The 13,674-nt window shown below is 52.2% G+C and overlaps 1 protein-coding gene across 5 annotated transcripts in view; it reads left to right on the forward strand.

Moving 5' to 3' along the window:
• The first annotated feature begins 290 nt into the window (after positions 1-290).
• Positions 291-13,674, forward strand: part of PLEKHN1 (pleckstrin homology domain containing N1) — a 28,420-nt gene continuing 15,036 nt past the window's right edge. The window contains exons 1-6 of one of the 5 annotated variants that reach the window (XM_055705930.1): positions 291-1,452; positions 1,537-2,188; positions 3,844-3,943; positions 9,758-9,904; positions 10,283-10,363; positions 11,819-11,906. In XM_055705930.1, the coding sequence (XP_055561905.1) occupies positions 2,109-2,188; positions 3,844-3,943; positions 9,758-9,904; positions 10,283-10,363; positions 11,819-11,906 (496 nt within the window). In that variant the 5' untranslated portion in view covers positions 291-1,452; positions 1,537-2,108. Of the gene's footprint in view, positions 2,189-2,222; positions 3,944-9,757; positions 9,905-10,282; positions 10,364-11,818; positions 11,907-13,674 lie in introns of those variants that run through there. The other 4 variants (XM_055705931.1, XM_027803250.2, XM_027803249.2 and 1 more) reach the window with 4 other exon arrangements.

The following is a 13,674-nucleotide window of genomic DNA, read 5'->3' on the forward strand; positions in this document are numbered from 1 at the left end:
ATCCCAGTTTGATTCAAACAGATTTTCTAGGATAACAAGTGTTTTTAAAATCCCTTGTTGAAGAAGCCATTGCAGTCCTCTGGAGGTGGTTCCAGTAAGAAATAACCTTTCCTGTTAAAAATGCCTCCTTGTTCCTAGGTTCAACTTGTCTAGCGCCACTTTCTCTGCAACTCTTCTTGTTATCTCTTTGCCAGCTGGTTGTTGCAGGTCTGTTCCCATTGCAGGCGCTACCCACCTCACTGCATCCTTGTAGCCTCTCTACTGCCATAGCAAGATGAAGCAGTCTGGAGTCAAAACCTGGTCCCTGGAGCAACCAGCAGAAATGCCTCTTCCCAGAGAACAGTCCCTGCTCCCAGTTGCTATTGACTCTCCCTGGCTGGCCAGCCCACAATAGGTTTGTGGATCTTAAGTCTTTGTAGTGTTTCAGAATTTTACTGGAAAGTTGCATAGATGTGTCACATCACATGTAATTTCTTAGATCAGCATTTCTGTTTATATTATCTAAATCTGTGGTTTTTTTCAAATGTGGTAGCAATTAAATTAGTTTGACAAAATCTGATGTCCATAACCCCAAGCTGATTTGTATTAATTATATTCTTCTCCTTTAATTCTTAAAGTTAATCGAACCCCCTAACAGCTGTTACATCATTTTCCTAGGAACCAGTGTCAACTGACAAACCCACAATGACCGGGACAATCTTCTTTACCCATTGAAATACTGGTGTTCCCATTAATATTTGCAGTTTCTCCACAAATTCCATGGTCCTGCAAGACTTACTGGAAATGAACAGCAGTAATCCAAGACCTTTGTTGTTCAGGTCTCCTAAAACTATTTAATATTAATTCTCTAGACCTTCCAATCCACAGCATCTAAGTTTTGTGTTTACTTTTTAACAGCCACCAGCAGTTCTGTGGACTGAAAAGGGTTTTGTTATTTCCTATGACTGTACTGCTTGTTTTTTTCAGTCCACAGAACTGAAATATTTATTCTGCATCTACCTTTTGTATTTACTTTTTACATTAACCGCTCACTGTTACTATTTCCATGCAGTAAGGGACTCCTACTATGGGCAGGAATCTCTGGTTTGCCTCCTTTTAAAGCACTTCTTCTATAGATGTCCCTTTAGTTTTACTGGTCATACACATCTCCTTTTGGTCTTTGTTTCCTTTCTCAATTTTCCATAATTCCTACATTTCTATTTATACTAGCTTTATTTGTTACATTTTTATACCGTGCATTTCATTTCACCTTCAATCCAGGTTGGTTCTTTTTAACTAAAACAACTGTTTTGAGTGCAGCCTGTTAAACACCTCGGAGAATGCTTAAATAATCACCGATACTATCTTTCTGCATCCTTTATTCTTCTGGCTGAGCTGAACAGTGATCGATTTCCTTTTGGAAAAACGCTCCAGATGCACTTATTAGGGGCCTCAGCTTCGTCCTGTTTGCTGGTAAGCAACGTTAACGTGCTGTGCTCGCTTGCTGCATCTAAGCACTGCTGGGGTTTTAATTCTGTGGTTAATTCCTCTTCACAGGGAAAATGAGGTCGAAGACCGGATTCGCCCACCTTGAGGGCACCCTTTTGTTAATCGAGAGATCCCCAAATTCAAAACGCTTCTAGGGAGGGGAGAGGGGAGCAGGTAAAGGGGGAGGCTCTGGGGAGGGGGCCAGGACCCCTCCTGCCAGGCAGCCCAGCCCGCCGCGGGGATGCCACCGCGCTCCCGGGCAGAAGTTGCTGCCCCCGCTCTGCCTGCCCGCCCTGCTTCGCCTGCCCTGCCTGCCCTCCTCCGGGGGTCGCGGGACCCCTCCTGCCAGGCGACGCGGACCCCACGGGGATGCCAGCGCGCCCCCGGGCACAGGCTGCTGCCTGCCCTGCCTGCCCTGCCTGCCCTCCCCCGGGGGCCGCGGCCGCTGCCGCTCACCTGGCTCGCCCCTCCCAGCCGCCAGCCCCGAGCGGGGCGGGGGCGGGGGCCGGGGCAGGAGCGGGGCCGCCCGGCCGGGAGCGGGGCCCACCCACACCCGCCCGAGACACCCGGCGGAAGGGGAGCGCCCGCGGGACACCCGCACCGCACGGCGCCGCGCCGGGGCAGCTGCGCTCGCTGCCGGCATGGGGAACATCACCTGTGTCCCCGAGGCGCCGGCGAGGCTCCGGGGCTCGTTCAGAAGGAAGCCCTCGCTGAAGAAAGAGTGAGTACCCTCGCTTCTGCCTGGGGCCGCCGCCGGCGTGCTGCCCCCCCCCCCGCCGCCGCTACCCCCCGCGCAGCCCCGGCCGGGCGGCTGCCCCCGCGCCGCGGGCCGCCAGCCACGCACGGGCTCAGCGGAACGGGGCTTTTGCGGGGTTTCGCAGGGTGCTGGGCAGCGCCAAACGCCACCAGCTCGCCACAAGGGCCCGGGAGGGAATTCTAGGGCTCTGCCGGCAGCCTAGCTCAGCGGCGCTGCCCCCAGGAGAAACGCGATTTATTTAATTTCGTTTTGCAAATTAAAACTCCCCTCTATGCAACAGGCAGGGCAAGGTGCAGAATGCCTGACGCTCCTTGTATTCACTTGGGAGTTTATTCACGATGCCAGAGTTGCAGTGCTGTGAAAAACCCACATTCACACGCTTCTTACTTTAGAAAGCCCCAAACCCCGCCACCCTGCCCGTACGATTTGACCTGCGTTTGCAGCCCTGAATGGAGACAGAACAGAAAATGTCCGTGAAATCCTCTGGGGATTTTGGAGCTGGGCTGGCCAGGGCAGCGTTCGGGTACCACAGTGGTGGATGGCTGTTCCAAAATAGAGCCCACCAGCGAGCGCAGCACACACTTCCCTGCACACTGCCTTTCCCACTGCCCACGCTCCCATTCACGCAGTCACAACACTGCTGCTGGTGCCGAAGCACAGGTGAAGCAGAGCCCTTCCCCATCCTGAGTGCTCCGGGCTGGAAGGGAGCTCTGCCAGAACCAGGGTGATTCCTCATGAACCTGCCTGCCCCATCTACAACAGGCTCAGCATATGGGCTGGGCTTTGAGACAAATCCCATGAACTCTGCTAGGCTTTCTAATCAAGAAAGGGTCTCCTGTACTGCTGTAAATTGGGAGCAAACCTCTAGGAGTCTGTGGAGGTACTGTGGGGTAAAAGAGAGGGGATCAGCTGGGGAATTTTGACCCTGGAGGGCTGAAATCAGGTAGCTGTAGTGGAGCAACCAAGCCCCAGAGCACCTCCTGTCCCCACTGACCCCCGGCTTCCCACACTCACAGCTCTCCTTACAGATAAGCCTAGTTTCTGCTCAACTAAACACTGCAATCTGGTTGAAAGAGAGCGCAACTGCTGAGAAGTCCCAACAAAGCAGTCCCAGTGCTTCTTAAATGGCATCGGTAACTGCTTGTTAGTGGTGTGCATGCAAGGAGAAGCGGGGGGCCTTGCTGGGAGTGGAAGGAAAGAGAAATGAAAACCACAAAGATAGAAACAAAACCTTTTTGTGAGTGTATGTTGGTGTATGTATATGTATGCATCTCCAGTCTAGGGGCTTTGGAATAGTTGTCAGGACTGGATTCGGTCTTTGCATTTTGCAATGGAACATCTGGTCCTTCTGCTGATTTGGAGACACAGATGAGCCTAGCTGATCGTTTTGTTATGCAAGGACATGTAAAAAAGCAAAGAAACACCAAGTGCAGCACAAACCCCATTACAATTCTCCCAGGCTGTTCATCAGCCTTTTGCTGGGCTGGGAATGGTTGGAAAGCCTGTGACAAATTGCTTGCTTCGCTTTCTGGCTTCCTTATTTCTGAGCAGAAATCACTATGCATCAGCCTAGATCTGTGTTTGCATGTGTGCTTTGGGTTTTTTTCTCCCCTCTGTAGGCAAAATGGCAAGAAAAAAATGCCCAGCTTTTTTGGTTTAGAAGGAGGACGGGAGAGAGAGATGACCACAGACAAAATCCTGCAGTATATCCCAGGAAAGGCAAGTACAAACACATCCAAACCCCTTCCCCACTGCTCCCAGAGATTATTCCCATCAACCTCAAGGACAGCGCTGTGCATAAGAGGGATGATGGGTCTGGATCTGGATCTGGGGGCAGCAACAGGTCTGTCTCAAAGAGATGGAGGTCATCTCTGCAGCCCAGGAAGGGGTGAGCCCTGTGCCCTTCACAGCAGCAGAGCTGGCTGCTTCAGGGTCCCCATGCAGGTGTTGGGGGGACCTGCCATCAGCCACAATGTGTGACAGGGTGGGAGGCTTGCGCTGAGAGCGAAGTCGGCAGCACGGTGGGAATATCACACACCCCTTTGCTCTTGGTTCTTTTGTTTCTGGGTAGCCTGTGAAGGAAGGGAAAATTAGAGTGAGCATTCAAAAGTAGGATGATTCATTCCCACGCTGGAATGAGACGGAGCCGGCAGCGTATTAGCAATAAGCCCTGGGAAGGTAATCAGGAAGTGCAGGTCCATCCCAGGCACGTACCAGCCTTGTGGCCATATGGCCTGTTTCCCAGCACTGCTCAGGGAAAGGAGAGATGAAACTATGAACTCCGCTATGTTTGCTCGGTCCCTTTGGGTGGGCCAAGGCTGTGGAGCAGGCTTTGGGACCTGTTGGTCTGTACTGTGTGTGCATCTCCCCCACTGCATGGCAGATAGGCTGTGTGGATGTGGAGGAAGGGGAAACTGAGGCAGGGACTCACAGCTTGACAGAGGTCAGCAGCAGGACATTATCTCTTGGGTTTCAAGCTCCTGACTAGGTGTGCTTGGTGTACTGGAGGACCCAGTTCTGAGCAGCCCTGCTCACGTAATTTGGGTTGCTGCAGAGATTCAAACGTCTGCTCCCCACAAGCAGGCTGGCCGTTTCCTCGTGTGAGCCTGAGAAGGGAGCAGGACTGGGACCCTACTGCTGGCTTGTGAGGGGGCCATGGGTGAGTGCCATCCTCTTTCTTGGGGAACATGTCCTGAACTGTACAGGTGGGAAGCGCAGCAGAGCGGGGACTGTTTCACAGTCCTGCCTGTTATTTGTGAATGAGAGTAGCGGGCATGGTTCCCTGTGGGACTCAGCTGGCATCCAGAAGGTTGGGCAGCACCAGGTCCCAGTCAGATCCTGGACTCTAGCAGGGGGAGCTGTCATGTTAGTGGATCCTGGAAAATGAATCCTGCAAGCTGACAGAGCGAAGGTCACCAAGATTATTTGATTATTTGTTCAGGAGCGCAAGAGAGTGTGGGATCCCTTCAGGGAAGGGTGGAGCACTTGTTTAGATGTTACCCTCACCTGGGGCAGATGGGATCCAAACTCTCTGCTCAGCCACAAGCTTCTTGTGTGGCCCGGAGAAAGCCTTGGCTTAGTCCCTTTCCCACTCCTGTCTTTTCAAGAGAAACACTTCTGAGAGGGCCAGGTTAGAGAGCAGCTGCCAGCACAGGACTCTTCTGATGGAGTTTCAGAGGAGATGGTGTCACCAAATCTCTGGCTGTGGCAGGCAGTTTGGGACTGGGGCAAGTGACATTGCTGGAAACCAGGCCCCCTCTGGACCCTGCCATGGGCAGCCGGCACACAAAGCCAGCACCTTTTCTCCCACCACCCTTCTGCCCTGTTTCCCACACTTGCCAGTTGTGCCTTTCTGGGAAGCCTAAGCAAAAGTGAGGGGGAAGGATGTGCTGGAGAGTGGTGCTTCTCATTTGCTGCTTTTATCATTAAACAGCAGCTTTTGGAGCCCCAGGGCACCAGCCTTGCAAGGCTGAGCTCTTCCTGCTGCCAGGGTTAGTGATTCAGCTGGGAGTCACTGGGGTCTGCAGGGGCTGGGGCAAGGTTAATTATTAACTTGCTCTACCTGTAGGATGAGGCATCCAAGACAGAAGGAGAGAGGGAAAGAAAGTCTCAGGGCACTTGCACTGCCAGAGAACCACTGCTTTGCCAAACCCTGAGAGAAACCAGGTTTCCAATGATCTGTGCTGCCTCAAACCCAGCACAAGATAGCTGAGCTAACAGAAACAGTGCTAATCAGCATGGGGCTGGGGCAGGAGAGTGCTTGCCACCAGCCCAGCCCAGCCAGGGGAGCAAACAGCTGGCTGGGGAGGATTTCAGAGGGATGGTAAATGCTAGTTCACTTTAATTTTGGCTGCACGCAGAGGCATCCCTGCAGTTTCAGGGAGTGCATGGGCCAGGGAGGTAAGTGATGCTTGCGGAGGAGGCTGTGACAGCTCTGCTCCCCAGCCCTCACAGGACATCATGGGGTTCCCAGTCCCGCTTTTTGAGGGATGGCCAGGTGCAGGCTGTGCTGGTGGCTATAAACCTGTCTCAGGGAGGGCAGGGATGCACTTGTGGATCTAAGCCCAGAGACAGCTGAGATTCAGCAGGAGCTGTTTTCTCCAGAGCCTGGGTTTAGGCAAGTCCTCCACATCCTGGGAAATTACTGTTGTACCTAAGCAGGTGATCAGGAGTTTATGGGAAGCACCGTCAATCTTACAAAGCGTTTTTGTTCTTAGTGAGAAAGCCTGAGCCAGCGCAAGGCAGCCTGCTTCTCCAGGTGGGGGACAAAGAAACCATAGAACCTGCAGATGGACAAAACAGATGAGCTCGTGCCCTGTCCCCCGGGCTCCTTCTGTGGCCAGGGCAGGATGGTGTCTGATGCCACCTCCATGCCATCCAGTGTAAGTGGCCTCACAGAGGAAACCCCAGAACTGGAGGTGGCAGCTGTGGCCACTTTGCCTGCCCATGCCACCCGCCAGCCCACTCGGCCATGCCACTGCTGCATGCTGCCTGGGAACCAGGCTGCCACCCTGGCTCACGGGCAGGCCAAGTCACAGCCCGGCCCCGAGCTTCAGCTCCTCAGCAGGAAAAATGGGGATTGTGGTTGTGCCTATCCTGGACAGTGTTGGAGAAAAGCGGCGGGTAGAAGGTGGGCGTCACTGCTGCCCCTGCTGCAGCACAAACAGGCTGCGCTTGCTTTTGCCAAGGGCTTGTGCTAGCTGCTGGATTTAATGATGTCCAGCTCCCTGCTGCTGGATTTAATGATGTCCAGCTCCCTGCTGCTGCTCCTCAGTGTGGGCAGGAACCTGTGGAAAGTGGCGAGGGCAGTTCCCCTCGCACATAGGCAAAGTTGTATTTATTTGGCCTTTAACAGTGGCACTCCAGTGAAGGACGTAAAATTGCTAGAAAAAGACCCAAGGGAGACCTGCTTGGTAAAAATACCCAAACAAAACAACAGAAAATGACCTGAACAGCCCCATTTCCTCCTGCGAAACCATAATACTTGATCATGAGTGATAAAGACTGCTGGGGCTTGAGAGACTGGTGTGGCATGGGCGGGCAGGGCAGCTGAAAGGGCAGCAAGGAGATTTCAGTGATGTGATTCCATCCTGTCCATGGTCTTGGAGATGCCCCCATGCTTAGCCACTAAATGCAACTGTCTTCTCAGTCTTGCTGCAAACCCTTGCAAGCTGGGGATGCTAGATGCTTGTTTGGGAGAGGGAGGTATCCCATTCACCACATGGACGTACCACATGGACAGTGGCAGTGGAAGCTCTCCCTTTCCCTCTTGACCACAGGAGGATCCCAGTGGAAGCTGACAGGTTGGCTGAGCTCTTCGCCAAAGCTACTGCTGGATTCCCAGCTCCCAGGTTGCTTTTGCTTCCTGGGGCCTTACTCCTGGGAAACTTGGCTGCCCTATTCCAGGCAGCAGCATTGCTTAGGCAGCTGGTAGCTGGTGTTGCCTCTTACCACTGTGACTGTAATTTCATTACTTTATCCTCTCCCCCCTCCCTGTTGCTGGTTGCTGCCCTTATCCAAGCAGTGTTTTGTTATTGCTGCCACAGCTGTCAGGTGATCAGTTGCTCTTTGTTCTGACAGCAGCTTGTAGCACAGATGTAATCTTTTCCTATGCTTAATTGCCTCTCAGTGAGACGATTAATTGGCAGCCAGCAGGCTCCCACCTCTAGGGAGGACCTGGGTATGTGTTCATGGGTACTGCATGGAGCCGGCTGGAAAAGCTGGAAGAAGACTTTGAGCAGAGAAGGGGTTAACTTGTGTCCTAAAGAGAGTTAGAATAACAGAATAGTTTGGTTTGGAAGGGACCTTAAAGACCATCTAGTCCAAGCCCCCTGCCATGGGCAGGGACAACTTCCCCCAGCCCTGGTGGCTCCCAGCCCCGTCCAGCCTGGCCTTGAGCCCTGCCAGGGCTGGGGCACCCACAGCTGCTCTGGGCAGCCTCTGCCAGCACCTTGCCACCCTCACAGGGAAGAATTCCTTCCTAATATGTAATCTAAATTAGATATTACTATCTTATTTAATAATTACCTAATTTCAGGGGGACCCTGGCAGGAACCCCAAGCTTTGCAGGTGGAAGGGTCCTAACGGTACGAGGCTCCTGTTACCAGTTTAGCAGCTCCGCTCTGGCCTGAGTGCTGCCCATGTCCCTGGCACGGTTATGAGAGGGGTTAATCTCATGCCAGAGGGGTGAGTCACAGAGGGCCCAGCAGGACAGATCTGGGTAGCTCTGCTGGCTCTTCATTTATCACGGGGCTTAGGCAGCTGTCTCCTTGGCATGGTGTGCAAGGAGCGGGCACACGCCAGCCAGACAGGTTGGGTAGCGGGGAAGCACTAGCTGCTGGAAGCCCCTGGCTGTCACTTGATCCCTGCTGAGCCCCGGCAGCCCTCTCCCTGCTCATTCCTGGAAATGCTGTTTGAACAGAAGCGTATGAGACACAGGGAGCCACATGCCACCTCTATACCCGGCCTCCCAGCTCCGGCACAGCCATGCCTTCGCTGGCAGTATCCCCAGGAAACACAGCTGCCAGTGCTCGGGGTGGGGTCCGCCAAGGTGGGCTCACAGCTGACAGAGCAGCAGGGCAAACCTTGCATCTCCCACCGACCTTTCTCTTTTCCTTGGGAAGGAATACCCAGAGTCTGCGACATGTCTAACAAAGCTGGCATTTAAGACTCGGATTTGCAAGTGGAGTGTAGATGTGGGGGGAATCAGTGGTGTCTGTGGTCTCACTGGGATACAGCCTGTCCCTTCTCCCAAGGAAATCGACCAACCCCCAGAGATAAAAATGTTTTTCTCTGGGAAACTGCAGGGAGAGCTGCTCACGCCTGGGACTGGTACAGTATCTGGCATCTCCGGGCTGTGAGCAGCAGAGTGCTGCAGGGGTGTGCGTTTGTGCCATTCTGCGGAAGGAAGAATTTCCATATAACCAGAATGCAGGAAATAAGGGAACCCCCTAGTCCTGAGTGCTGTCTCCCTCATGTCAGCCCTTGCTCTCTGGCAGTGCTTGCTGACTTCCCTTAGCTTTTTGCACTGACAACGAGCAGCTTCAGGACTCGGCACCATGCTTTTATGGCTGTGGGACTCTGCTTCAAAATTGTCTGGGCACCTGAAACAACAGAGTCCACCTGGAGAAATGGAGGAATCTGAGCAGATGGGAGAGCTGAGGAATCCAGGTGGAACTAGTGCAAAGAAAACATTTCCACTAACCCCAGCAGAAGGCAAGCTGTGTTTGCTTAGCCCTGATCAGTCCTTGTTCCAGTTAATCTGGTGCAGATGGCAGGAGGTTGTCCGTGGAGCTGGGACACCCTACATGTAGGATGTGCTTCAGCACACACACACCCTTTCCCACATCTTCCCAGCAGTAACTGAACCCTCACTCCATGCTGGCATGGAGACCCAACAACAAACATCTTGGCCTGGGTGCCTGCCTTTCTGAGCAAGCCCTTCAGGGAAGATGTTCTGGGAAAGTCTCTTCCAGACATCAGGCCCCCACCTCTCACCAGCTTTGATTTGTTTTTCCTGAATCCTTGGTACAGAATATTCAGAACCAGGAAAACCAGAAAGAAAACTTGGACCAGAGGTTCCCCAGCCTGTTCAAGAAGGGACGAAGGAAAACGGTTGTCAGGAATATGGGCAAAATGATCTATTACTCCAAGGTCAAGTTTAAGTTCCAGCACTGCCAGGTAAGCTGTGGCACCTGTCTGTGGGCATTTCTCTTCCCAGGCACAGAATGATCCTGTAGGACTGGGAAGTAAAAAGTGTAGTTCTAGGAAATGTTACTCATGGAGACTTCTTTGGGCTGCTGCGTGGCCCAGGGACTTCTGTTGCCACATGATGCATGGGTACCGGGAGCACCCACTGGCTCCCATCCCACTGGGGACCTGGGCCGTGCTTCTGTGCTCAGCTACTGCGGCGGCAGCAGATCCACCAGCAGAGATGCGGTGATGGCCTTTGGATAAGCGACTGCTGGCTTTTCTGAGCACAGATCAGTCTGAGATGCAGAGGGGAGCTTGGAGGAGGAAGGCATCCAGAGATAAACCCAAAATGTGTCTTTTCTGCAGGAGGTGAATGACTGCTTCTTGGAGCTGTTCCAGTCTTACCTGTACTTCCAGTCTGTGGGCTCCAGCGGACTCACCTACCAGGTAGGGCATCTCCCAGTCACGCTGGGGCAAGCACTGGGGAGTCGGGCGGTATGGCCAAGCTGGGGTCACTGGGCAGACAGGATGGGACAGAGCAGGAGGCTCGCTCAACTGCTGGGGCTTCCACTGGCCTCCTCTAAGTGATCTCAGCCAGTCCATTGCTGTGGATGCCGAGCTCCTGGGGGAAGAGAGGGTTTCCTCCTAAGGGCTGTACCCAAACAAGCTCAGTTTCACCTGGGTCCCTGGCCTTCTCTGTGGGCAGAGATAAAGGGCCCACAGAGGTGGAATAGGGGCTTGTGCAGGTCTGGCAGGCAGGACCAGGGATGGGAGGCATTTAGGCTACCTGGACTTACCTTTGTGTAGAGTGCCAAGCACAGGAGCTGGGCCTTGGCAAGGGTCAAAGCTCCTATTGCTCCAGATCCCACTGGCCTTGGTGCCAGTGGCGGATTTGGCCTTGGTTTCTGAACCAAGGGGGAGTTCTTCATCTGCAGGGCAGAGAAAGAGGCATGTGGGAGAGGGTGGAAAGAAAAAACTGAGGGCAAGCTTGAGGAGCTATCTTGGCAAACTGTTTGTCAGTCTTTTAACCTGACGATGCTGGTGAATTACTAACAATAGGCTGTTTTGCACATGCAGCCAAAGAATCACAAACACATAAACAAAAATCCCTGAAATTGCTCTCCCTCCACATGAGTGAGTAACTAAAACTGACCATGGCTGTTTTGTAGATGTTCATAAAATCCGTTCCTTTTAGAAATGATTTATTGTCTTCTAGGTGAGTTGAGGCTAATGCAATATACCAATACAATCTCTCGAGCCATCCAGCAAGCCAGCCTTCAACTGAAAAGACACGTCAGAATGCAAACAATATTACAAAATCTCCCATCTACTTTATAAACACCTCCTTAGTTTATTAATTCTAGATGAATTAAAAAGGAGTTAATGTGCCAGTACTGGCCCCTAGACATTACAGCCATTAGGATCTTTTACAGTTGTTTAGAAAGCCCAAGCCAGGGAGCACAAACTTGTCATCTGTTCCTGAGCCTCATTATAGTGAGACTCTGAAGAACTGGAGTTTAGAAACAGGACAGCTTAATTTTGCTTTATGGTCATTTCCATCTTTTGGCTTTCTTGTGTTAAACCAGCATTGTTTTGCTGAGGTTTCTCTTAAAACTGAAAGACTTGGAATACAAAGAAAGTGTTCCTGCCAGCATGGCAGAGGATTGCTGCAGTACTAGCCCCACGGAGCCCAGGGAGCTGCTGAACCTGCTTCCTTTGGGCCGTATGCTGGATCAAAGTCCCAAATGCTTCCCCTCAGAATAACACTTTGCAGTCTAACAGTGTGAGCCACAGCAGCCTGCCGGTGCCAAGGCTGGACTTCCAGTCTCCTATGGCAAGGAGGCATTAATTACAGAGCCTGCTTGTGGGCTGCCCCCAAAATAATGGTGTGTTCTTATGCAGGGACTGCTGCCTTTAAAAGAGCTGAATGTGTGTGAAATTGAGAATGGGAAGAGCACTGGGCAGGAGGATCATGCTTTCCGCATTGCAGGTTGGTGCCTTTTTGTTTGCTTTGAACAGAGAACAGAGAGTATATGAACCATGACTGTCTCTGCTCTTTGTCCTGCTCTGAGCTAGTCCCAGAGAAGAACCACATAGTGGAAAGAGGTTGCAGAGAGCTGAAGCTCTTCCTGCCAGCATTTGCATCTTTCCCTCCAAGGCTTCCCTGCTTCTAAATGTGTGGAAGTGATGCCCAGGGCTGCAGGCAGGGAAGGTGCTGGGTAGGGAGCGCAGAGGAAGGATGGTCCTGTGCTCCAGCTGGTTAGTACTAAGGACACATGGTGACAGTTCCCACCTCTGCCCAGTCATTTGCTCTTTGTGCACCGCATCTGAATGAAGGAATGGAATAAAACTCCTTCTCCCACCTCTCATTGCCATATAAGCCCCGAGGCCAGGGAGTGACTGAGCAGGCAGGCGTACAGCTGTCCCTGTTGATGTGTGGCACTGCTCAGGCACACAGGGTGGGCAACAGTGCCCAGAGGTGAGTTGCCTCTACCAGTAATGCCAGGCTGGTGCCATCAGGACCCAACTCTTCCCTCACCAGCACTCCTGCTTCCACAAGCTTTTTAAACTTTTCTCTGAGTGATCTTGCTTTATAAAAGTCTTAACTGGGATAACAACCTGTCCAGAGCGTGGCTGGAGCTTCTTTGGGCTTAGTCATTGCTGACTTACAGCAGTTGCAAGCCCCTAGGAGCAGTAGTTAAAGCATGAAGTACATGGAAACAAGTAAAAAACCCAGTAATGGTACAGAGCCAAGAAAGCTTGTATGTGTTCTAGGCCCACTATGTACTCTGGTGTCCTCCGTTTAAAGTTATACAATGGCCACTCCATCAAAAAAAAAATCACATAAATGATAAAAAGGAGCCAGTACAAATGATCCATTAATTTTAAAGACTGTTGAGTTGTGGTCTTGTTACACGGTGCTAGGCAGGGCTCTCCAACCCTTTTTGGGAGTCTGTAAAATGAAGGAAAACCACTCCCAGGCGTAACCTGCCAGGGGCATCTGCACTGGGGTGGGTGGACTTGTTCTGCTTGTATTAAAACATGCAGGAGTGCAGATGGGTGGAAAATTGCTGCAAGCTTTGTTGGGTTTGTGTCCTGCTTAGGGATGGAACAAACCAAAGCCCTTCTGACAGAGAGTGCTGTATATATCAGGAAGCAGTGACACAAAAAACCCAGGGAGGTAGTGATATTTAGGATTTCCAGGAGATCAGTAGAGCAGTTTTATTTTTCTGCCTGAGGGTGAGAAATCAAGGCACGGAGGGGATAAGAGCTTTGTCCATGGCCCCACACAGTGTCAGGGTGGAAGTCTTTTGTCTCATGACTCTGAGCCACAAAAGACACGTATCCATTCTCTTGCAAAATCCCATGGCATCAGTAGTTCCCCATGAACTGAGCTTTCTAGGGTAGTTCAGTACATCAGACGATGCTTGGCACGATCGCTGAGAGTGTGGAGGTGGTGCATGAGAATGAAGCCTGGCGGCATCCAGAGCTGTCCCTTGGTGTGCTGGCATGGTGGAGAGGATGGCGGCTGGCTGTCACCTTGGCTTTGTGGTCCATCTCTTGCACAGTTTCCGATGCTGATGAAGTTCTGGAGCACCTTGAGTTACCTTTGCCTCACCCGCAAATGTTGCAGCTCTGTAGTGTCTCCAGACAGAAAGATCTGGGTGGGAATAAACTGCTGCTGCTCCGGGAAAGGGCTTTCTTGCTTCCAGTGCTCCTCTGGAAGCATTTGCAAGAAAAGAGGAAGGACAGGGCAG

Source organism: Falco cherrug, chromosome 3 (genome assembly GCF_023634085.1).
Source record: "Falco cherrug isolate bFalChe1 chromosome 3, bFalChe1.pri, whole genome shotgun sequence".
NCBI classification, from domain to species: Eukaryota; Metazoa; Chordata; class Aves; order Falconiformes; family Falconidae; genus Falco; species Falco cherrug.